This window comes from Ictalurus punctatus, unplaced genomic scaffold (genome assembly GCF_001660625.3).
Source record: "Ictalurus punctatus breed USDA103 unplaced genomic scaffold, Coco_2.0 Super-Scaffold_100058, whole genome shotgun sequence".
NCBI classification, from domain to species: Eukaryota; Metazoa; Chordata; class Actinopteri; order Siluriformes; family Ictaluridae; genus Ictalurus; species Ictalurus punctatus.
The window spans coordinates 2,035,070-2,061,302 of NW_026521089.1; the positions used below are offsets into that span (position 1 = coordinate 2,035,070).

General features: G+C 40.7%; 2 protein-coding genes and 1 long non-coding RNA gene across 3 annotated transcripts; all 3 read left to right on the forward strand.

Annotated features, from left to right (window-relative positions):
- Positions 1-3,324: 3,324 nt before the first annotated feature.
- On the forward strand, positions 3,325-5,669 carry LOC128630657 (uncharacterized). The gene is made up of 2 exons (XR_008394936.1): positions 3,325-3,734; positions 4,595-5,669. It is a non-coding gene; the product is annotated as an uncharacterized LOC128630657 (long non-coding RNA).
- A 5,239-nt stretch (positions 5,670-10,908) lies between these two features.
- LOC128630638 (NLR family CARD domain-containing protein 3-like) lies at positions 10,909-14,095 on the forward strand. The gene is made up of 6 exons (XM_053679029.1): positions 10,909-11,000; positions 11,160-11,281; positions 11,740-11,856; positions 12,267-12,321; positions 12,556-12,760; positions 13,044-14,095. The coding sequence occupies exons 2-6, from the start codon at positions 11,229-11,231 to the stop codon at positions 14,093-14,095; spliced, it is 1,482 nt and encodes a 493-aa protein (XP_053535004.1). The 5' UTR covers positions 10,909-11,000; positions 11,160-11,228.
- Positions 14,096-14,156: 61 nt separating this feature from the next.
- LOC128630639 (ribonuclease inhibitor-like) lies at positions 14,157-19,070 on the forward strand. The gene is made up of 4 exons (XM_053679030.1): positions 14,157-14,626; positions 16,498-16,671; positions 17,987-18,163; positions 18,290-19,070. Exons 1-4 carry the CDS (start codon positions 14,157-14,159, stop codon positions 18,372-18,374), a joined length of 906 nt encoding a protein of 301 aa, XP_053535005.1. The 3' UTR covers positions 18,375-19,070.
- The last annotated feature ends 7,163 nt before the right edge of the window (positions 19,071-26,233 follow it).

Genomic DNA, 26,233 nt, shown 5'->3' on the forward strand with positions numbered 1-26,233 from the left:
GTCTAATTTATGCAAATTATGGTACCACCCACTTAGTAAAGGACTGTGGCTAATCTGCATATGCACATTAGCTCTATTACCTATTAGCGTACAAAAAGGGCCTGGTAAGTTAAAAGCCTAATTAGACTGTTAGAAGGTTAGATTGGTAGCATAAGCTACACATTAATAAGTCAGAACAGATAGTTATCATGTTTTCCAAATAATTATAAGTCTTAATAATAATTAAAGTTTCAGTTTTTAAATTTTTGCACAGTGAAATGACACTTTTTTAAAATCTCTAAGCAGTAAAACGAAATCCTTAAGTTGGGTCATGGCGGAGTGTAGTTTTTTTTGACTGCACTAATAGTTCGTAAACACCACACAGGAAGTAATAAAAGAACTACATTTCCCATCTGCCCTGGCTGTCACAGGCTAATAGCACCAGTTGCTTTCCATTGCCCTAAGGAATGATTCTACTGCGGCAACGAGACCAAAAACAACGAAAGGTAAATTATTATTATAATTTTTTGCAGTTTATAAGTTTGTAATTTTATTTCCGTGCTTTAAGACATTATTTATAATTGAATCGCAATATTAAAGTAATTGTTATGCTAGCGGACTTTACTAGCCAGAGTTAGCACACACTTTAACCAATCCAGCACATTACTACTACAATAAGTTAATAAAATGAAGTTAATATATTAAATAGACTTTGGTGGTTGTCATGTCATGTGAATATTTAGTGTTATACCGACTTCTGTAACTAGCTTCACCATGTAACGGATAGTTCGGTTATAAATAGCAGAGTCAGGCTTCCTAAATAGTTATCGATCTGAGCGCTGGATTGAGTTTAAAGCCTCTGAAATCGAGGACAGGGTGGACAGTAGTCTGGACCGAGCCCAGCTCATTAGTTCCAGTTATTAGTTTGTTATGAATCTGTAAAGCGCTGGGCGGTGGTGTGATGTGCTTCGATGTTGTAACTACAGCGCGCTCCTTTTATTCTGCGTCTCTAAACACCGCAGCTGAGCTGTGATCTGTGTGTAGAACAGGTTCTCACTCAGCACAGTTATTAGCAAGCACGGATATGGTTATTTTCTTACTCAGAACATCACCAGGGACTGAAAATCTCAATATATTAACATTTTCTTTAGAGGTAAAATGGCACGAAGTGGAAGAATAATAATTATAACTAGACCAGTACATTTCCTGAAGAAAATGTGAGCGGTGCTTGCCATGGTGAAATCGGGACAGGGCGCCAATACATTCAAGAGCCTCCCACATAGGGTGCCAATACTTTCGAGAGCTGGACAGATATGGCACCAGCACTGTTAGAGCCGGCTGTGTAGTGCGCCAATACTTTTTAGAGCCGACCGTCAAGGGCGCCAGTACTTTTGAGAGCTGGCTGTGCAGGGTGCCAATACTTTTGAGAGCCGGCCAGATCGTGTGCCAATATTTCTGAGAGCCGAACAGATCGTGTGCCAATACATTTTAGAGCCGAACGTGTACGGAGGAAATTTTTTTACAGCTTTCTCCTTAGAGGGCCAATACTTTCGAAACTCAATGCCAGTCTATGGGAAATTTTCTGAATTTGAGCTTCCGTAGTGGGAATTCCGGCATTCCGATCGCTTATAAAAGTCATAGCACACTTCAATAAGCCGATCGATTCGACACCTCACCCGTCGATCTCCGACAAACGGTGCCGAAAAAAAGTGGAAGAATAATAATAATTATTATAATAACTAGACCGGTACATTTCCTGAAGAAAATGTGAGTTTCGAGAGTCGGACAAATAGGTTGGTAGAGGGGTTTAGCATGATGCTCGCATGTTTTAGCATCATGCTAGCATGTTTTAGCATGTTTTCGCATCATGCTAGCATGTTTTCGCATCATGCTAGCATGTTTTCGCATCATGCTAGCATGTTTTCGCATCATGCTAGCATGTTTTCGCATCATGCTAGCATGTTTTCGCATCATGCTAGCATGTTTCGCATCATGCTAGCATCATGCTAGCATGTTTTTGCACATTTTAGCATCATGCTAGCATGTTTTTGCACATTTTAGCATCATGCTAGCATGTTTTTGCACATTTTAGCATCATGCTAGCATGTTTTTGCACATTTTAGCATCATGCTAGCATGTTTCTGCACATTTTAGCATCATGCTAGCATGTTTCAGCATGTTTTAGCATCATGCTAGCATGTTTTAGCATCATGCTAGCATGTTTTAGCAAGTTTTCGCATCATGCTAGCATGTTGTCGCATCATGCTAGCATGTTTTAGCATGTTTTATCATCGTGCTAGCATGTTTTAGCATGTTTTAGCACTGTACTGGCCGTGTAGGGTGCCAATACTTTTAAAGCTGGACAAATAGGGCGCAAATATTTTCGAATGCCGGACTCTAGGGCACCAATATAATCGAGAGGCGAAAGCGTAGGGTGTCAATAATTTCGAGTGCCGGACACTAAGGGCGGCAATACCTTCGAGAGCCGACAGCATAGGGCGCCAATACTTTCGCGAGCCAGACAGATGGGGCGCCAGCATTGTTAGAGCCGGCTGTGTAGTGCGCCAATACTTTTTAGAGCCGACCGTCAAGGGTGCCAGTACTTTTGAGAGCTGGCCATGCAGGGTGCCAATACTTTTGAGCGCCGGCCGGATAGGGTGCCAATACTTCTGAGAGCCGAACAGATCGTGTGTCAATACATTTTAGAGCCGAACATGTACGGAGGCAAAACTTTTAGAGCTTTCTCCTTAGTGGGCCAATACTTTCGAAACTCAATGCAAGTCCATGGGAAATTTTCAGAATTTGAGCTTCCGTAGCGGGAATTCCGGCATTCCGATCACTTATAAAAGTCGTAGCACACATCTCCTCAATAAGCCGATCGATTCGACACCTCACCCGTCGATCTCCGACAAACGGTGCGGGACTAGTTACGCACCGAAAAAAACGTGGAAGAAGAATAATAATAACTAGACCGGTACATTTCCTGAAGAAAATGTGAGTGGTGCTTGCGTTGGCGAAACAGGGACGGGTGCCAATACTTTCGAGAGCCGACAGCGTAGGGCGCCAATACTTTCCAGAGCCGGACAGATATGGCACCAGCATTGTTGGAGCCAGCCGTGTAGTGCGCCAATACATTTTAGAGCCGACTGTCAAGGGCGCCACTACTTTTGAGAGCTGGCCGTGCGGGGTCCCAATACTTTTGAGCGCCGGCCGGAGAGTAATAATAATTATAATAATATTATTATTATTATTATTAATAATAATAATAATAATAATAATAATAACAAGTATGCAAGGGAACAATAGTAGTGCTTTTGAAGCACCACTAATTAAATGATCCATAGAATTAACCTGCATAAAAAATGACAATGTCTGCATAGTTTTTCTTCAAAGTGTACTTTCATTGTACTTGAAAATTGCAGTTGTGAAGTATTTGTCCACTTAAACATTTACATCTGACCGTTAACAATAAAAATTCTGTGCAGAGCTATCATATTTGTAGAATTTGATGTTGAATATTCGGTCACTGAATACTTCTCTCTTTCTCTCGTTGTGTATTGAGTGTTGATGCTGCAAAAGAAGACGGATCTTTTGCTAGGCTGGTTAATGATGACCACAAGCACCCAAATGGCAGAATGCAGAAGACTGAAGTGGATGGAAGCCCACATCTTGGTCTGTTTGCTTTAACAGACTTTAAAGAAGGTGATGAAATTACCTCCAATTACGGAGGAGGAGACTGGCCTTGGGGTAGCAAGGTATGCAGGGTATCTCCCGCTCTGCTTTCTTTTTTTTAAAGATTATTCAAAAATAAACATTGTCTTATCCGGCAGTGTTGCAATTCATTTTTGTTGCACAACTAATTTTGTTGTTGTGCATTAACAATAAAATTAGACATTATTGTTCATCTGATCTGCTTCAGGTATTTTACTGCCACGTTTAAGCATGAACTACAAAACGTGTGCGTCTGAAATCACCGTAATTATCCCAAAGTCTTCCAAAGTATCCCATATCTAACCCTGAAATCATAAACTTAATTCCTATAGTGAAATAATTATTGTTTTTGTCGTATTGAACAGCATATTTGCTTTCTGTTACATAATCTTGTCTGTTAATAGTTACCATACGGAGTCCCCACAAAGCATGTTTTATTCAGGTGTGTGTGATGGAGTCTTGTGATAGCTGAATAGATATGTGAATTTAGAACAGTGTCCCCATAGGTCACTTAAACCTGTTTAAATATGCAGATTATGGAGGGGGACACTGCTGAGAGCAATGGCCAGGAGAAACAGCAGCCATCACAGTCTACACCTTTTCTGGATCATAAATATCAGAATTGTGTAGTTTGCTGGCACTTTTAATCCTGCCTTTCAATCACACCTCTCCATAATTTCCAACATAAGCATCCCCTGGGACTCAGTAGGTTCCCTACTGCATCTTCTCCAAGAAAACTGAGTACTCTTAGATACTATTTGGTACATATGCACAAACTGCAGTCAGAGTTTTCATTTGCGAGACGTGAAATGTAAGTTCCAGTCTGTAAGTTGCCAGACAATAATTTCTGCTGGGTGTAAAGGTGTGTGTTTGCTATGTAACTAATGTTTATTCTTACATTTAGGTAAAACATCTACTCTGAAAAAGAGGAAGGCTCGGGAAGGAAATGAGGTCCATGCAGTGGAGAGACATATGAAGACCTTCATCATGTCATGTCGTGACCCAGGGAAGTTGGTCTGTGAAAACTGCATTAGATCTGAGTCTTTATATCTTAAAGATAGAGACTGGCAAAGTATCAAATTCTACGTCTATAACTGCACTGTAGCTTACAAAAGAGATCTAAACAAAGATTAATTACCACTTTGATAGTAACACTTTACATCTATATTACAGATACTGTACATCATAACATCTGTAGTAATGCTTTAATAATAAGTTACATTACACCTCTAGCCTTTTACTTTGTAATGAACCACTCAGCATTTACTTCATAATAAACTAATCAGGAACAAATCAGGCATTTAAAATATCCATTAGAATCTTTACCTACACCGTTATATTGAATTAGATCAAATTGGTTTGGGCCGCCTTCTTCCAGTGGGTCCTTATGCAGGTGACTGACAAGTTCATGAGTAAGCCTATTGGGCAATAAAAGCTTCAGTGTGCTACCCATTTACATGTTTAGACTGCCTGGAATCAAAATTAGCTACCTCAACATACATTATTAAGTTGTTACTGTCACTTTTTAGCTTAGTCAGTTAAGTGGATATAGAATAAAGAAAAAAATTGTGTTTATGACATTTGGTTGTGTGTCTGTGTTTGGCTAGTATCTTTATTTTTCTGAATATGTTTAACTTTGAGCTGGCTATATGTAGTAGCAGAAGTGTTATGTCAAACTTAAATGAGTCCAAGTTCATTCATGGCACATGTGAGCTTAGTAGTTCTGCACTTTAATGGGCAAATATTTGTTGACGTTTACAGTAAAGAAGCTCAAGACTCAAGTTGTCTTTATAATGTTGAATAGACAGGGTTTTTTCATCTGACTGACAATTTTTCACTTGATTAGAGATCCAGACCAATAAACAAATCCTTCATGTAGCTAAAATATCAAAAGGATGAGTTTCTTTGTCATTTTGACTTGCCAAAATGACTGGGGATAGTGTTAATTTGTGATTCATGCCTGTGATAAATAAGTGAGGTTCAGTACAGCTAGCACCTCTACTTTCTATTCCACAAAAAAAATTGTATACTTTGGAGCAGGAAATGAAAAGCTTCTTAGAAGTGCCTTTTTCTCTCTGCAGTCGGCAAGATGGTGCACACGAGTTAGTTGACACAGACCGCTGACATGCCTTGAGCAGGCTTCAAGTTGCGTAGGGGAGACCCCAGTGCATTCCAAGTCCAGTGCCATGTTCTCTTGGCCATCAGAGGAAGGGAGCATGAGACAAGACTTAAGTGCATTTCCTTGGTTCATTTATGTTCTGATGGTTTATATTTTGATCGTTTCAATGTGCCAACCTTCTTTACCAGCCGTAATCACGATGGAGAATGAGACAAGGCTTAAGAGTGACTCCAAGGCTCATTTACGTTTTGATCGCGCATGGTCTCAACATTCCAAAGTGTCATGTGTCTTTTCAAATGGCTTCATGTTTCAATTATAAGGAAGCATTTGTTCAAACAAAAATGTTTTCAGTCCTTTAAGGATCATTTTAACTGATGATGATGATATTATTATTATTATTATTATTATTAATAGTAATAATAATAATAATAATAATAATAATAATAATAGTGCTGATGTGGTGTCATGTCCTCTGATTTCTGTGTGTGAGACAAACGCACTCACATTTCTGTTACATGGGAAACTTTAGCTGTATTATGGCTGTGTGTGTGTGTGTGTGTGTGTGTGTGTGTGTGATCAGTGTTCTGATATATCATCATTTCTCCCCCAGGTTGAGTTGGTGTTTTCTCACAGAGGAAAGCTGTAGAGTTCTGTCCTCAGTTCTCAGATCAAACTCCTCCAGACTGGTGCTGGTGCCCTTGACGGTCAGCTCTAAAAAGTATTGGCGCACTACACGGCCGGCTCTAACAATGTTGGCACCCTATCTGTCCGGCTCTCGAAAATATCGGCACCCTATTTGTCCAGCTTTAAAAGTATTAGCACCCTAAACGGCCAGTATAGTGCTAACACATGCTAGCAACATGCCAGAATGATGCTAAAGCATGCCAGCATGATGCTAAAACATGCTAAAACATGCTAGCGCGACGCTAAAACGTGCTAGCGTGACGCTAAAACGTGCTAGCGTGACGCTAAAACGTGCTAGCGTGACGGTAAAACGTGCAAGCGTGACGGTAAAACGTGCAAGCGTGACGGTAAAACATGCTAAAACGTGCTAGCGTGACGGTAAAACATGCTAAAACATGCTAGCGTGATGGTAAAACATGCTAAAACATGCTAGCGTGATGGTAAAACATGCTAAAACATGCTAGCGTGATGGTAAAACATGCTAAAACGTGCTAGCGTGATGGTAAAACATGCTAAAACATGCTAGCGTGATGGTAAAACATGCTAAAACATGCTAGCGTGATGGTAAAACATGCTAACTAGATACTAAAACATGTTAAAACATGCTAGCATGATGCTAAAACATATTAGCATCATGCTAACACGTGCTAGCATGATGCTAAGACGTGCTAAAACATGCTAGCTTCATGCTAAAACCCTGTAGCAACCTGACCATCCGGCTCTCGAAAGTATTGGCGCCCGATCCAAATTTTGCCAGTGCAAGCACCACTCACTTTTTCTTCAGGAAATGTACCGGTCTAGTTATTATAATAATTATTATTATTCTTCCACTTTTTTTTGGCGCGTAACTTCTCTCGCGTTTGTCGGAGATCAAAGGGTGAGGTGTCAAATTGATCGGCTTATTGAGCAGAGGTGTGCTATCACTTTTATAAGCGATCGGAATGCCGGAATTCCCGCTACGGAAGCTCAAAGTCAGAAAATTCCCCATACAGTGAGGGGGAAAAAAGTATTTGATCCCCTGCTGATTTTGTACGTTTGCCAACTAACAAAGAAATGATCAGTCTATAATTTTAATGGTAGATTTATTTGAACAGTGAGAGACAGAATAACAAAAAAAAAAAAAAAAACGCATGTCAAAAATGTTATAAATTAATGTACATTTTAATGAGCTGAGATTAGGAGCACACTGTTAAAGGGAGTGCTCCTAATATCAGTTTGTTACCTGTATAAAAGACACCTGTCCTCAGAAGCAATCAATCAATCAGATTCCAAACTCTCCACCATGGCCAAGACCAAAGAGCTCTCCAAGGATGTCAGGGACAAGACTGTAGACCTACACAAGTCTGGAATGGGCTACAAGACCATTGCCAAGCAGCTTGGTGAGAAGGGGACAACAGTTGGTGCGAGTATTCGCAAATGGAAGAAGCACAAAAGAACTGTCAATCTCCCTCGGCCTGGGGCTCCATGCAAGATCTCACCTCGTGGAGTTGCATTGATCATGAGAACAGTGAGGAATCAGCCCAGAACTACACGGGAGGAACTTGTCAATGATCTCAAGGCAGCTGGGACCATAGTCACCAAGAAAACAATTGGTAACACACTACGCCGTGAAGGACTGAAATCCTGCAGCGCGCACAAGGCCCGCTGCTCAAGAAAGCACATATACATGCCCGTCTGAAGTTTGCCAATGAACATCTGAATGATTCAGAGGACAACTGGGTGAAAGTGTTGAGGTCAGATGAGACCAAAATGGAGCTCTTTGGCATCAACTCAACTCGCCGTGTTTGGAGGAGGAGGAATGCTGCCTATGACCCCTGGAACACCATCCTCACTGTCAAACATGGAGGTGGAAACATTATGCTTTGGGGTTTTTTTTCTGCTAAGGGGACAGGACAACTTCACCGCATCAAAGGGACGATGGACGGGGCCATGTACCGTCAAATCTTGGGTGAAAACCTCCTTCCCTCAGACAGGGCATTGAAAATGGGGCGTGGATGGATATTCCAGCATGACAATGACCCAAAACACACGGCCAAGGCAACAAAGGAGTGGCTCAAGAAGAAGCACATTAAGGTCCTGGAGTGACCTAGCCAGTCTCCAGACCTTAATCCCATAGAAAATCTGTGGAGAGAGCTGAAGGTTCGAGTTGCCAAACGTCAGCCTCGAAACCTTAATGACTTGGAGAAGATCTACAAAGAGGAGTGGGACAAAATCCCTCCTGAGATGTGTGCAAACCTGGTGGCCAACTACAAGAAACGTCTGACCTCTGTGATTGCCAACAAGGGTTTTTAAACCAAGTACTAAGTCATGTTTTGCAGAGGGGTCAAATACTTATTTCCCTCATTAAAATGCAAATCAATTTATAACATTTTTGACATGCGTTTTTCTGGATTTTTTTGTTGTTATTCTGTCTCTCACTGTTCAAATAAATCTACCATTAAAATTAGACGGATCATTTCTTTGTCAGTGGGCAAACGTATAAAATCAAATACTTTTTTCCCTCACTGTAGATTGCATTACGTTTTGAAAGTATTGGTCCTCTAAACAGAAAGCTCTAAAAGAATTGCCTCCGTACACATTTGACTCTAAAATGTATTGGCACACGATCTCTTAAGCTCTCAGAAGTATTGGCACCCTATCTGGCCGCCTCACAAAAGTATTGGCACCCCGCACGGTCTACTCTCAAAAGTATTGGCACCCTTGATGGTCAGCTCTAAAAGGTATTGGGCCACTACACGGCCAGCTCCAACAGTGCTTGCACCCTATCTGTCCGGCTCTCAAAAACATTGGCGCCCTTCGCCGTCGGCTCTTGAAAGTATTGGCGCCCCATTCCTGTTTTACCATGGCAAGCACCATCCACATTTTCTTCAGGAAATGTACCGGTCTAGTTATTATAATTAATGGTGCTTGAAAAGCACTACTATTGTTCTTCGGCCTACTTATTATTATTATTATTATTATTATTATTATTATTATTATTATAATTAATGGTGCTTGAAAAGCACTACTATTGTTCTTCGGCCGCCTTATTATTATTATTATTATTATTATTATTATTATTATTATAATTAATGGTGCTTGAAAAGCACTATTATTGTTATTTGGCCAACTTATTATAATTATAATTATTCTTCTTCTTCCACTTTTTTTTCGGTGCAAAACTAGTCCCGCACCGTTTGTCGGAGATCGACGGTTGATGTGTCGAATCGATCGGTTTATTGAGCAGAGGTGTGCTATGCATTACGGAAGTGATCGGAATGTCGGCATTCCCGGTACGGAAGCTCAAAGTCTGAGAATTTCCCATAGACTTGCATTGAGTTGCGAAAGAATTGGCGCTCTACACCACCAGCTCTTAAAGAATTGCCTCCATACACGCCCGGCTCTCAAAAGTATTGGCACCCCACATGGCTGGCTCTCCACAGTATTTCCGCCCTACACAGCCAGCTCTAAAAAGTATAGCTGCACTACACGGCCGGCTCTCGGAAGTATTGGCGCCCTGTGCCTCCAGCTCTCAAAAGAATTGATGCCCATCGCCTCCAGCTCTCAAAAGTATTGGCACCCTACGCCGTCAACTGTCAAAAGTATTGGCACTCTACGCTTCCGGCTATCGAAAGTATTGGCGCCTAATCCGAATTTTGCCATGGCAAGCAGCACACATTTTCTTCAGGAAATGTACTGGTCTAGTTTATTATTATTATTATTATTGTTGTTGTGTATGTGTGTGTCTGTCTTATTATTTCTGTGTCTGTGTTATTATTTCAGACATCAGATATTTCTCATCTATATTAAATGTTTTCTACACATTTGATAATTTTAGAAAATGTTTGAAGGATTTTTACATGCACCCCTGCTCTCATCAGACAGAACCTCGATTGGGAAACACTGGGTTAGTTACTCGTCTGACCAACGTGTTTAACTTACTCTCCATCATCACCTTTATTCTGAGTAACATTCATTATTCACACAAAAACTACTTACACACCAATCCTCACTAATATCAGGATACTCGCTCTCATTAAGGGAAAAGCAGAAAAAATACATTTCTGCAGATATTTAAGTAAACTTACTCAGTGTATGAGTTCTGCTTCTTTATCTAATGATCTGCTGAGTGTTTCTACTTCCTGTTATTTTATTTTAGTTTATATATTTGTGTAGAGCTCTGACAGTTGTTCGTGCACAGCTTAATGAAGTCACGAGATAATAAATGAAGGTGATGAAATGATAATGTGTGTGATGTAGATTTTACCAGACTTTTAATTCTGTTCTCTGTATTTGCAGCGTTTTCAGGCTTTTACTTTCAGTATTTACAGGCCTTTGCTCGATGGATCAGAAAGCTGTCTGAAAACAAAAGATATCTGTGTGTGTGTGTGTGTGTGTGTGTGTGTGTTTATTACCTTACCTCACTGCCCCTCCCCCTCTGCAGAATAAGCAGGTAGACAGTGAAAGTGAAAGTCAGTCTCCATTTTGTGTGGAGGGGAAAATACAGCATTTAAGGAGTAAAAACACAGTGAGTATCTACATCTAAAGCTATAATATATAAACACACTGAATGTACACTAGAAGCAGAAGAGTTTTGTGGGTTTGTACTGAAGTTTGAATGTACACAGGCTGTTTTATGACTTGATACAGAGACTATTTCCTGTAAGTGAACTCTGTGCTGATACAGGGTTTGATTTAACACACCGATGTTGGAGTGAAGTAAACGTGTGTCCTGCTGTAATCTGGAGAAGGAGACATGACCTCCAACATGAGTGTGTCTGGAGAACAGGACTTAAAGAGAGACGAGAGGTGAGTTACTTTTCCATTCACCAGCAATAAACACACACCATCTCATGGAACAGATCTGTATCTCTAAGCACTCACTAGTGTACAGAGGAACTAGACTTTGGTTTAAGGTGTTTAATAGCAGTGAATATATCACTGATCTGATCTAAGAACAGTTTAGAGAAATCATTCACTGAGAGAAGAGTAAAAAGGACTGTGTAATGTGGAGGAGAAGAGCAGCATAGCTTTGAGTCAGTGAATTCTACAGGCTTTAAGACCCAGCTGAGTCAGTTATCTGTGATTGGGACTCCTGACATCAGTGTAATTCCTGAGGCATGGGGCATGTCTCCTGTTTGAATAAGTGTGCAGACTGGAGCTGAATTAAAAAGATGGAATTATTGGTGTTTAATGATGAACACATTGTGTAACAGTGCTGAGACAGCAGAGTATTAATTATTGCTGATATTTCTGTTTCATTCTAGAATGATGGAGGGAAAGAGATCAGACTCACCAGAACCCAGCTGTGTGTCCATGAAGAGTGACGAGTCAATGGAGCATCCACTTACCTTCAGAGATGGAGCCAGTTCTCCTGATGTGAGGTCAGTACAGTGAGGTGTTTTACAGCAGTGTTCCACCTGATCAAACTCACTGGTCTCATTCTGAAGCCCTTCATGATCTTTATCAGGTGTTGAAGCAGTAAAACACTAAACTGTGCAGTGCTGCAGCTCTCGGACTGGCAGTGAGGTAAACTGCTTTAAGAGTTCAGTTCAGTCTGCAGTCCCTGAGCTGGAGGGTCTGTGGTGCTACACAACAACATTTACACCTGGGACATTAATGACTAGATCACTATTTTATTCATAAACATGTTAGTGTCAGTGAGAAATCCTGAAATCAGTGTATTGTGTTAAGAGGATAGTGTTATATATCTGTCTCTGTATGTATTAGTGTGTGTTGTGCAGCTATGAATACATATAGTCTATATCACATCATGTGTTTTATTTGTTCACAGACCACAACAGAAGAAATCAAACCTCAGCAGAAATCAGTTGGACTCCATATTCAAGGTGTGTGTCTTTTTAATGTGTGTAACTTGTGTGTGAGCAGGTTGCAGGTTTTTTTTATTTAAGATCATGACAATTTACTGATTTAATAATGTGCAGCAGCATTATGGGTAATCAGACAGAATTTCAGCTGTAACTGTGGGAATAGAAAGAGACTTTTATTCTTTTCATAAAATAAAAGCATCTCAGTGTGTAACATTATAATATTTAGATGTGTTCCTGTGTGTTTCTAACCAGGAGCTGGAACACAAAGTCATCACTCTGATAAAGAATGAGCTGGAGAGGTTTAGGAAGCTCCTGAGTCCAGATTACCCAGCATGCACTGAGAGGGAGGTGGAGGATGAGGAGGATCTGCACAGTGTCAGAGACGGAGCGCTGAAGATCACACTGCACGTCCTGAAGAACATGAACCACACAGATCTCGCTCACACACTGCACAACAGTAAGAGCTCTGAGTCATGGCTTTATTCCATCAGGTTCACTTTAGAGAGAGGAAATAGTTTTAGATAGGAACACTTTTAGTTTGAAGTTCGAGTTTAGTATCATGTACATCTGCTGCGTTTCTGTTCTGTTCGTGGTCCAGCTTGTGGTGACTCTGTACAATGGTCCTGTCCTTCAGGAATATTTACTACATGAATCAGGAATGAACAGCAGCATTTGAATTTTACATTTAATCCTGTGTTCAGTGATTTTACATTAAAACATCTTATTACTTTGTTTATTAGAGTCTGTGGCCTCTGTGTATCAGACAAAGCTGAAATCCAGCCTGAGAGAGAAGTTTAAAAGAATTAATGAAGGAATCTCACAGCATGGAAGCTCAGCACTTCTGAATGAGATCTACACAGAGCTCTACATCACAGAGGGTTGGAGTGGAGACGTCAATAATGAACATGAGGTGAGACAGATTGAGACAGCGTCCAGGAGACCAGCAACACAGGAGACACCCATCAAATGTAATGATCTCTTTAAAGACAAGTCCATCAGAAGTGTGCTGACTAAAGGAGTTGCTGGAATTGGAAAAACAGTCTCTGTGCAGAAGTTCATTCTGGACTGGACTGAAGGAAAAGCAAATCAGGACGTCACCTTCATGTTTCCACTTCCCTTTAGAGAGCTGAATCTGATGAAGCAGGAACATCTCAGTCTGATGGATCTTCATCACTTTTTCCCTGAAATGAGAAAACTACAATTAATAGACTTCTACAAAGTGCTGTTGATCTTTGATGGTCTGGATGAGTGTCGACTTCCTCTAAATTTCCAGAAGAATGAGAGACTGTGTGATGTGACAGAGTCAGCCTCAGTGGATGTGCTGCTGACGAACCTCATCAAGGGGAATCTGCTTCCCTCTGCTCTCCTCTGGATAACCTCTCGACCAGGAGCAGCCAATCAGATCCCTCCTGAGTGTGTAGACCAGGTAACAGAGGTACGAGGGTTCAGTGATCCTCAGAAAGAGGAGTACTTCAGGAAGAGGATCAGTGATCAGAGCCTGGCCAATAAAGTAATCTCACACATGAAGTCTTCAAGAAGCCTCTACATCATGTGCCACATCCCAGTCTTCTGCTGGATCTCAGCCACTGTTCTAGAGAGAATGTTGGGTGAAGCAGAGAGTGGAGAGATCCCCAAGACTCTGACTCAAATGTTCACACACTTCCTGATCTTTCAGATCAAACACAAGGAGCAAAAGTACCATCAGAAATGTGACCCTGATCCTGATCCTGATCCTCCTGAGTGTTCAGGAGTTTCTGGCTGCTTTATATGCATTTTTCTGCTTTATTTTTAGAAAGACAAATGTGTTAGTGGAACAAAGCACTGGACTTTTTAATTTCTTCAGAAAGTCAGACATGTCTGATCTCCTCAGGAGTGCAGTGGACAAGGCCTTACAGAGTGAGAACGGACACCTGGACCTGTTCCTCCGCTTCCTTCTGGGTCTCTCACTGGAGTCCAATCAGACTCTCTTACGAGGCTTAATGCCACAGACAGGAAGCAGCTCTCACAGCAAACAGGAAACAGTCGAGTACATCAAGGAGAAGATCAGGAAGAATCCATCTCCAGAGAAATCCATCAATCTGTTCCACTGTCTGAATGAACTGAATGATCATTCTCTAGTGCAGGAAGTACAGACTTACCTGAACAGAGGAGGAAACAGTCGTCTCAGTGGAACCAGACTCTCTCCTGCTCAGTGGTCAGCTCTGGTGTTTGTGTTACTGAACTCAGATCAGGAGCTGGATGAGTTTGGTTTGAGGAAATATGACCCATCAGAGGAATGTCTTCTGAAGCTGCTGCCAGTGGTCAAAGCCTCCAGAAGAGCTGAGTGAGTATTTTTATTTATAAATGTATCACTGCATGGTTTATTATTTTAATGTAACACTGAACTGCACTGTTTGGATTAATGCTGGTTAATAATTACTCTAATCATCTTTAAACAAACCTCTGGTACCGTTACAGAAGAGTTTCACTTTTTACACCAACACGTTACGTCTGCACTGAGGGCGGGGCCATGTGGACAAAACCTATCACCATTTATTACCTTTTCTCTAAAACTGATGAAGAAATGATCTCTACAGAATAACTGCATGTATTCATCACTGCTTTCTGATCATTTTGTGATCTAAACACCAGTGAAAGGCACTTTTTCTTTTCTCCTTTCATTTGAAAGTGACATTGAACAGAACTTCACAAACGAGAAGAGAAACAGAACACTGTCACCATGGGAACAATATGAATACAGCATGTGACATTGGTGATATAGAGGATATAGGAAAATATCTATCAATAGACATGATTGATTATTCTATTTTCTGGTCCTATGATGTGTATCAGCGTATCACACCGCCCAATCTGCACTGAGGGACACGTGAGAGTGTCGTGGAAAACAATCTTTCCAGCCTAAGTTAAACACTTCAGAGACAGAGGGTTTGTAGATGCCAAAGGTCATCAAACTTTATTGAAACAACAAAGTGAGACAGTCTGCAGAAAGTCTGAATTATACACACACACACACACGTCTTTATATACTTTTCTGAAGCAGTAAAATTATCCCTAGGCGGGGCATTAACCTCTTCTTTCTAAAAACAAACCAATCTCCATCGCCTTCATGAATTATTCATATCTATATGATACATTACATTTGTGGTGCATGCGTTGTGAGTTGGATTTTCTGAAAGGTTTTATTGGGACAAGGTCATTTTTTGCAGCGTATGAGCCTTGCGTTGAATTTTCTGAAAGGTTTCATCAGGACAGGATTTTTACCCCGTCCCAGATTCCCCCCTTATACCTTAATGACCTTCTGGCTTTAGTCCCAGCCTGGTACACTTCATCCTGGAAGTCTGATCTGTTATTGTGACACTGGTATTGAAGCTTAAAGGGCTTTGATTGGAAACACAGTTCTGGTAAATGTCTAATTGCTCATTTATTGCCAGAGTAAAGCTGCTTTAGACAAAACACACGGTTCTTCTAACTCCGTTTACACAGGACATACAGAGATGCAGAAAAACACCTGATGTTCAGTAACACATAGACATCTTCTAGCTCACTACACACTTACAATAGAACTTGATTAAAACTCTTCTGTGCTTTTTCACTTTCACACCGACCTTGTTTGGTTTGGACCGATCAGACTTTCTCTTTAGATTGGATCTGGTGTGGGATTAGTTTACAGGATGAAAGAGGATTGTCCTCGAGGACGGATTTCCAGTTAGCAAAAACATCATAATAATCCCTCTGTGCAGATCAAGGGATACGTCCTGTTTATAACTTTAATCCCTAACGAAAAATGTGTGAATATTTACCATAAACAAACAAACAAACAAACAAATAATGCATGCACTGTGTGAGACGGATTTCCAGTTAGCAAACTAACTCAACTTACTCCACACACACACACTCTCACACACTAACACACTCTCTCACTCGCACACACACCCTCTCTCACACACACACTTTCACACTCGCACAAACACACACTCACACACATACTCTCACGCACACAGACTTTTTTTACTAAATAATTAAATAACAATTAAAAAATAATTTAATAATAATGCTGATGTGGTGTTCTGTCCTCTGATTTGTGTGTGTGAGAGAAACACACTCACATTTCTGTTACATGGTAAAGAGTAAGTGTGTTATGGCTGTGTGTGTGTTTGAGATCAGTGTTCTGATACTTCATCATTTCTCTTCCAGGCTGTGTGTGTGTAAACTGACAGAGGAAAGCTGTAGAGTTCTGTCCTCAGTTCTCAGATCAAACTCCTCCAGACTGAGAGAACTGAACCTGAGTCACAATAACCTGCAGGATTCAGGAGTGAAGCTGCTCTCTGCTGGACTGGAGAATCCACACTGTACACTGGAGACACTGAGGTACACACACACACACACACACACACACACACACACACACACACTGTACACTGGAGACACTGAGGTACACACACTCACTCTCACACACACACACACACACACACACACACACACACACACACACACACACTGTACACTGGAGACACTGAGGTACACACACACACACACTGTACACTGGAGACACTGAGGTACACACACACACACACACACACACACACTGTACACTGGAGACACTGAGGTACACACACACACACACACACACACACACACTGTACACTGGAGACACTGAGGTACACACACACACACACACACACACACTGTACACTGGAGACACTGAGGTACACACACACACACACACACACACACACACACACACACACACACACACACACACACACACACACACACACACACTGTACACTGGAGACACTGAGGTACACACACACACACACACACACTGTACACTGGAGACACTGAGGTACACACACACACACACACACACACACACACTGTACACTGGAGACACTGAGGTACACACACACACACACACACACACTGTACACTGGAGACACTGAGGTACACACACACACACACACACACACACACACCACTGGAGATACTGGGGTACACACACACACACACACACACACACACACACACACTGTACACTGGAGATACTGAGGCGCACACACACACACACTGTACACTGGAGATACTGAGGCGCACACACACACACACTCACACACACTCACACACACACACACACACACACACACTGTACACTGGAGATACTGAGGCACACACACACACACACACTCACACACACACACACACACTGTACACTGGAGATACTGAGGCACACACACACACACACACACTACACTGGAGATACTGAGGCACACACACACACACACACTCACACACACACACACACTGTACACTGGAGATACTGAGGTGCACACACACACACACACACACACACACACACAGACAGACACACTGGAGATACTGAGGTACACACACACACACACACTACACTGGAGATACTGAGGCACACACACACTCACACACACACACACACACACTGTACACTGGAGATACTGAGGTACGTACACACACACACACACACACACACACACACACACACACACACAGTTTCCCTCTGTGGTGACTGTAATTGTAGTGATGTGATATATTGTCATTGTTGTGTGTGTGAGATGAGAGTAAATGTTGTGTATATAAAGATTTTGTGTAGTTGATGTTTTCAGAGCTAAAACTGAGTGTGTTAAGTGTGAGAAGGTTTTCTTTCTTGCAGGATGTGGAACTGCAGGATTACAGATGAAGGTTGTGCTGCTCTGACTTCTGCTCTGAGGTCAAACTCCTCATCACACCTGAGAGAACTGGATCTGAACGATAATAATCCAGGAGAATCAGGAGAGAAGCTGCTCTCTGATCTACTGAAGGACCCACACTGTAACCTGGAGACACTACAGTGAGTTACTGACTTACTGTCTCTTTACTCTACTGTATCATGCTAAATAATGTGTGTGTGTGTGTGTGTGTGTGTGTGTGTGTGTGTGTGTGTGTGTTTACACTGATGTTCTTCTCTGTCTTACAGCATTAACTATAATACACTCACCAGGACGGCGTATGACAGGAGTCTCACCTCAAACCTCTTCTCCAGGATACTGCAGTCTTGGTGAAGAGTTAGAACCCGTCCCACATTTCCAGCAGTTTTGGAGCTGAATCATTAAACTTAAAGGGGCAGAGCAGAAACAAAGTCAAGAACAGGCAGAAGGTCGTACACAGGAGAAATCAACACACGTAACCAAATATCTGCTGTACAAAGCAACGGCACCGATCTGCCCCGGGGATGGAGACTGACGAGGCTTAAGTACACGTCCGGAAATGTACAGCCAACTCATCCCAAAGCACAAGGCGGGAGCAGACATGTACAAGATGTGATAGTCCAATGGCAAGCCGGAACATGACGCATCGCAGTGGACTGGGCTTAAAAGAGGAGGAGACAAGACACCCATCCCTCCCCCGACATAGACACACGAATGGAACATAGTACAAACAGAAATACAACTGAGGACGTAACAATGGCCAAGTATCAAATAAAATGTAAACGTGCATTGATGAAGGTAATGTTGTTAGTAATTGTTATAAATTACCATGGTAACACAGAGCTCCAAGGTATAAAAATATGGAGTTTGTCATCAACCAAACAGTAACCAGTTTTAATACCTAAAAAAGTTTACGTAGCCAAATTTAGCAAAGCGCTTTACAGTAAATTAAAATGTAAATTAAACTAATGAAATGTTGTGCAGCACATGCTTATGTTAATGTTTGTTTCATTATATGATCATATAAATAAATAAATACTCCCAAAGTCACCAGAATTGAAAGCTTTGGTGCTGTTAAACATTTAGAGATTGAGGTTGTGGTGACTCAGTATTTCACTCAGTATATCTGGGTAAGACACAGTGAACGACTCACTGTTGGCATTCATGAAGAAGTCATAAACTCCACTGGAATAATAAATAGGATCTAATAAAATCATGAGTGGAAATTATTGGTGTAAGTTTGTTAGGATAGACTTCCTCCAACCTGGAACTATATCCTCCAGTCCACGCGGTGGCGGTAACGCGCCTAACAGCTGCGTCTCCGACCAGTAGAAATCACAGAAGAAGAAAAAGCTGCAGCGGGTATCTCCTGAGCAGTTGAGTTATTACACCGAACTAATCATCTCCAGATTAAATTATTTCTGACAGTTTTACAGTTAGATTTGATCCAGTTTAAAAGTAAAAGCTGGTTATTTTGTCTGTGTTTGTGGAATTAAAACTCCGTTCTGTTTTTAAACCCGAGGTAAGTTAAACGGAAGCTGTGTGGCCGAATCCCAAATTGATGTCATTTCCGGTTTAAGTGCACTACATTAGGGATGAAATAATGACGGTCTACACCCTATGTAGTGCACTATTTAACTCATGAGGAGAGATTTGTTATTCTGTTTTAGCGGCACTATTTAAGTATAACCTTATTTATCCTAAAATCCATTGTTTGCTCCCTGCTTATAGCAACTAAAATAAACAGTGAGTGTAAAAGTGGCTTAGTCATTTAGCAGCTAAAATAACTTTATATTTCTGTAATGTTTTTAATGTATAAACTGCTAAACTGAGGTGAAGTTGGGTTTATATTGGACATTCACTGCAAATTCGAGCTTCTATTTCTCAAGAAATAAACACAAAAAGGACAAATGTGTGTGTGTGTAGCTGGCGAGGTGACTTTGTAAAGAAATACTACGCGCATGCGCACGTAAGAATTCACGTCAACATGTCCGCCATATTGATGAGGGAAAGACCGCGCTGTAAACAAATACAAGTAAACGGAGGAGATGTGGTTTTTCTGGATAATAATTTACATGATTTACCGGAGATGTTAACGGCATCGTTTTCAAAAACTTGCCCTTTGAAACCCGTTTTCCAAAGTTTTCAGACCCCGAAACGCCGTCGTCATGGAAACGAACAGCCAAACCAAGCAAAGTTTTCGGTTTTTATTTGAAAACGTTGTGGTGTAAACGGCCCCTTAACAACTACAGCAAAATGCTGCTTTTATTGCTGAAGACTTTCTGTAAACAAATAGAAATTAAATAGAATTTTTATGATTCACACTATATTACACTCCATTCTTCTTCTCAAACACAACACCATTTTTGAAAATAATCAAGATTTTTTTTGTTAAAAATCTATTTCATGATGCAGCTTATTATTAGAGCTGCAACTAACGATTATTTTCACAATCGATTAATTGGTCGATTATTTTTTCGATTAATCTGATGGGGGCAAACTTTCAGTGCCTTTTTGTTTATTTAAAATAAAATCCACAAACTGAATGTTACAAATATAAATTCAGACTAAAACTTTACACAGATGTTTGTCCAAAACAGAAAAGAACCCAATACACACACACATTATATATATATACATATACACACATATACATATACATATACACACATATACATACATACATACATACATACATAAACAGACACACACACACACACATATATATATATATATATATATATATATATATAAAAAATTTAGGACTGTAGTTTAATTCGGTGCTTTTTGTCCATAAAAAAATAATGCATAAGTACTGCACCTTGTGGTTTCTGTATCTCGGTGTCTTTAGACATGATTTTACTTTTGATCATAATGTTTGAATTAGACATTACAGATCTTACTCGCGCTACACTCTGTATCAGCGCGTCTACACCGCGCGTGACCAGCAACGCAGCCTCGTTACTAACACTTTATTTTCAGTGCTTTTTGAACTGTCTCTCAGCCCTAAATAGTTCCGCGGTATTTGTGTGGAATTGGGATGAACGTCTAGTTAAAGGGTTGATGTCTCGCTGGCGCAGTGATTTGTTCTTTAGGAGTGTTTTTCTCTTGAACAGCTCTCTGTGTGGAGACTTGAGGTAGTTCTGCAGTCACAGGTGCACAAATCAGTCACACAGCTCCAGCTTCACCTGCGCCTCTCGCAGGGAAACGGTTTCTGTGCACTGGCTCCGTCCCAAATCACCTTGTATGGAATCTCTATCTCTAGTGCACTAGGTGCGGTAGACACTCCATTCGTTCAGACCGTGTGTAGTGTACCTAGATACGCAGTCGTGCAGGATTTGGGCACAGGCCACGCTAATGAAACATCATCCATTTCAAGTCAAGTTGCTATTGTTAAACACTTCACTAAAACCTGTATGGAAACGTTGCTGTTCAGTTGTTCTATAAGCGCAATTTCAACCAAATACAGTGGAGTGTAAAAGTTTGTACCCCCTTTTGGTTTCTTTTGGACGGAAGGGTGTTAAATGTCATAAACACTACAAAATTTGACTGTAAGTAGAAGTTAATTTTATCATCAGACTCAGATATCCATGTTAATATTTTTAATACTGCTCATTAGTGTTAAATGACTTGATGATTTTGTGGTCAGTAAACCGATTTTGTGTTGATTTTGATGTATGTTTTGGATCACTGTCCTGCTGGAAGATCCAACCACAGCCCATTTTAATCTTTCTGGCGGAGGCAGTCAGGTTTTTATTTAATATCTGTTGATATTTGGTAGAGTCCATGATGCCATGTATCCTAATGAAATGTCCAGGTCCTCTGGCAGAAAAACATTCCCAAAACATTAAAGTTCCACCATCATATTTAACCGTGGGCATGAGGTACTTTTCCATATGGCTACCTCTCTGTGTGCTTCAAAACCACCTCTGTGTTTATTACCAAAAAGCTCTATTTTGGTTTCCTCTGACCATAGAACCCGATCCCATTCGAAGTTCCAGTAGTGTCTGGCCAACTGAAGACACCAGAGTGTGTTTTTGGATGAGAGTAGAGACTTTTTTCTTGAAACCCTTCTAAACAGCTTGTGGTGATGTAGGTGACTTCATATTGGAGTTTTGGAGAATTCCCCCCCCCCCCCCCCCCCAATTCCAGGTTGATTCATAACATTTCCAGTTGACTGGAGCTTCTTAATTATTGCCGTGATGATGAAAATGGGCATTTTCGATGGTTGTGCTATTTTCTTATAGACACTTCACATTTTGTGAAGCTCAACAACCTTTTGCTGCACATCACAGCTACAGTGGTGCTTGAAAGTTTGTGAACCCTTTAGAGTTTTCTATATTTCTACATAAATATACACAAGATTTTCAGACAAGTCCTAAAACTACTCAAAGAGAACCCATTTAAACAAACGTGACACATATTATACTTGGTCATTTATTTATTGCAGAAAATAATCCAATATTACATATCTGGGAGTGGCAAAAGTATGTGAATCTTTTGCCTTCAGTATCTGGTCTGACCCCCTTGTGCAGCAATAACTGCAACTAATCATTTCCAGTAACTGTTGATTAGTCCTGCACATGGGCTTGGACATCAGTTTTGGCCATTCCAAACCAATAACTTTATTGTTCTTTAACCATTCTTTGTTTTGGGCCATTGTCTTATTGCATGCCCCACTTTCTCTTGAGATTCAGTTCAGTTCCTGGGTTCATTCTTGCCCTGCGTTTGGGGAACTCACCACTACACTAATTATAATCTTTCAGATAGCTTGGAGATTTAGTACATGTAGACCTTCTCAACTCAGGGTTTTCCATCCCAAGGAAAGTTTCTGACACAACCACTTCAGAAGTTCCTCCCAGTTTTTGTTTGTGACTTTCCTCAGAGAATGAAGAACCTGAGTCTTTTGTAGAATGCGCTGGAATGTCAACATCTGGCTGTGAAGTGTCTTACAACTCTGGTGCTATTGATGTTGCATTGTGCCTGTCTCTCACCTGATCAATATGTCACCGCACTACTTGCCCACTTCCCAATGCTACTGTGCACCATACAGGACTAGTCTTTTTCTGAACTGTTCCTGGAATAAAAGTAGGTCCAGAGCTGAAGTTCCTAGTATACACTGGGTCACCCACCATGAGATATCTTTCCTTTCCATGTTGGTCATGGTACCATTTTTGTCTCAATTATTTGTGTCTCAATGAGACCCTGTATAGACCAGTTTCCTTCCACACAGCTGATTAGCGGCTGATTTGCCAGTGGTCGACGGTGGCTTCGTTCGGTAACTGAACAGCACTCTGGCTAGCTTTTTCAACGGACTCTCCAGCACTCTTTTCCTTAGGGTTTTGAATGTTTGAACGGCCCTTTCAGCCAGACGCCTGGAAGATGCATGGTAGGGTGCTGTGCTTGTGTTTGATTCCGTTTCTTTCCATAAACTCTTGGAATTCAGCACTGGTTAAAAACAAAGAAACTGCTATGGTCTGACATCACTACTTCTGGTATCCTGTGTTGGCTAAAGGTTTGTCTTAAGCACTGAATGGTAACTGTGGATGTAGACTTGATTAACAGATAAGCCTCTATCCATTTTGAGAATGCTTCTACCACGATCAAGAACATTCTACCCATCCACGGTGCACCGTAATCAATGTGAATCCTTCTCCATGGCTGCTCTGGTAACTCTCACGCATGCAGTGGCGCGTTTGCCGGAGCGTTTCTGTTTTCCTGACAGACTGCAAAAGATTTGACCAATGCTTCCACCTCTGCATCCAAGTGTGGCAACCACATATAGCTACGCACCAGGCCTTTCATCCTGGTAATTCCCGGATGGGTTTCGTGTAGATGTCTTAGAAGAGCCGCACTACGCGAGTCCCCCATAAAACAAAGCTTCCCTGTATGCAGAGTTCATATATATATATATATATATATATATATATATATATATATATATATATATATATATATATAATTATGAAGGGTTCATAAACCTTCAAGTACCACTGAATATATCTTGGCCTCACTTATTGTTCTGAATGAGTAAGAGAATTTGGCTTATGCGTTACCTATCCCTGTGAAACAGGAAGTCATGGTTGAACAATGTCCTGTTCCTAGTTTCCCAAGTGTACAAAAAAGTAAAATATCAAGAGGAATATACTTCAAATACATTTCTCATGGATTCATAGGGGTGCCAATAATTGTTGTACACTCATTTAACAAATATTTTTTTATAAACTTGTGGTGTTTGCAATTGTTTATCCATGAGAGCAGAGTATTTTTGTGAATTTTTTTTGAACAAAAGGTTTTCTTCTTTGCTCATATTTAACAAGGGTGCCAATATTAGTGGAGGACACTGTACATGTCACTCTCAAGTGGAAACCTCATGACACACTGTTACTTTTCAGGAAATAAAAACCTGTCAACACTGTTACAGTTGGTATTGTGGCTGTATATAAGGTCAAACACATGATCATATTAACATTTTACCAAAATGAAGCTCGTTTAACCGCATGTTTATTCCTTACATAATACATATTAAACGCAAAGCATGTAGGGGTTCTACATGCATATAGTATTTGCACAATCAATAACCTATTCGAGTAATACATTGTCGTATATAAACTTGATTTTGTGTTTGTGTCTGCAGTGTCCAAAGCCCAGGCTGACCCCCCACCCCTTCAACCTTTGCAGCAATGCTGGCAGCACTATTTCCCAAAGACAACCTCTGGATATGACGCTGAGCACGTGCACTCAACTTCTTTGGTCGACCATGGCGAGGCCTGTTCTGAGTGGAACCTGTCCTGTTAAACCGCTGTATGGTCTTGGCCACTGTGCTGCAGCTCAGTGTCAGGTTCTTGGCAATCTTCTTATATCCTAGGCCATCTTTATGTAGAGCAACAACTCTTTTTTTCAGATCCTCAGAGAGTTCTTTGCCATGAGGTGCCATGTTGAACTTCCAGTGACCAGTATGAGGGAGTGTGAGAGCGATGACACCAAATTTAACACACCTGCTCCCCATTCACACCTGAGACCTTGTAACACTAACAAGTCACATGACACCGGGGAGGGAAAATGGCTAATTGGGCCCGATTTGGACATTTTTACTTGGGGGTGTACTCACTTTTGTTGCCAGCAGTTTAGTCACTAATGGCTGTGTGTTGAGTTATTTTGAGGGGACAGCAAATTTACACTGTTACACAAGCTGTACACTCACTACTTTACATTGTAGCAAAGTGTCATTTCTTCAGTGTTGTCACATGAAAAGATATAATCAAATATTTACAAAAATGTGAGGGGTGTTCTCACTTTTTTGTGAAATAATGTACATCTTTTTATTATTTACTTTATTTATTCATAGTGTGTGTGTGTGCGTGTTTTATATATATATATATATATATATATATATATATATATATATATATATATAAATAAAATTAGTGTATATATGTTTATTTCATTAGAAAAAGTGAAGTACATTTTCATGGTACGGTCAGTACTGTTTATTTTTGTAATAAAGTTAACTTTTCCACTGAGTGTTATATTTTCATTCAGTAGTTATCGGTTATTAGTAGATGCTACCCGACTTGGTTATCAGCGTCTGTAAGATCTACTGTCGGTCAGCCTTTAAAATAGATTAATGTGTATGACATGTTCTTCTTTAATTAATAAAGAAATGCACTTGTTGACAACTTGCTGTGGTATAAGGGGAATAAAACACTTCAGAATGTGCAGTTATACCTTAGGGTGGTAACGGTCACTCCACTTCATTGGATCGTTGACTGTTTTCCTATAACCGCATGTTTATTCCTTACATAAATTAAACACAAAGCATGTAGGGGTTCTACATGCATGTAGTATTTGTACAATCAATAACCTATTTGAGTAATACATTGTGGTATATAAACTGAACTTTGTGTTTGATGTGTCTGCAGTGCCCAAAGCCCGTGGTGGTGGCAGTGCATGGTGTGTGTGTGGGAGCAGGTCTGTTGGGAGTGTTAAGTACCATCATCTCATACACTCAGCAAACAATATGGATGGAACTTTCCAGAGTTGTGGTGTCACTTTCCTGCAAAGCTTTAACCATCAGAGAGTTATCTTTTACTGGGGCTTTTAGCTGCAGGAGACTGAATTACTAACAGTTTTTTTTTTGTGGATGTGATTTCTTATTTCGCAGGAGTGGATCTAATCACAGCCTGTGATATTCGTCTGTGCACACAGGATGC

What these genes read in the sequence shown, in the direction of transcription:
- LOC128630638 (XM_053679029.1), top strand. Translation starts at nt 11,229, where the DNA reads ATGACCTCCAACATGAGTGTGTCTGGAGAACAGGACTTAAAGAGAGAC. An exon ending in GACTTAAAGAGAGACGAGAG is followed by an intron (nt 11,282 to 11,739) that starts GTGAGTTACTTT and finishes GTTTCATTCTAG; the next exon opens with AATGATGGAGGGAAAGAGAT. An exon ending in AGTTGGACTCCATATTCAAG is followed by an intron (nt 12,322 to 12,555) that starts GTGTGTGTCTTT and finishes GTTTCTAACCAG; the next exon opens with GAGCTGGAACACAAAGTCAT.
- LOC128630639 (XM_053679030.1), top strand. Translation starts at nt 14,157, where the DNA reads ATGTCTGATCTCCTCAGGAGTGCAGTGGACAAGGCCTTACAGAGTGAG. An exon ending in TGTACACTGGAGACACTGAG is followed by an intron (nt 16,672 to 17,986) that starts GTACACACACAC and finishes TCTTTCTTGCAG; the next exon opens with GATGTGGAACTGCAGGATTA. An exon ending in TGTAACCTGGAGACACTACA is followed by an intron (nt 18,164 to 18,289) that starts GTGAGTTACTGA and finishes TCTGTCTTACAG; the next exon opens with CATTAACTATAATACACTCA.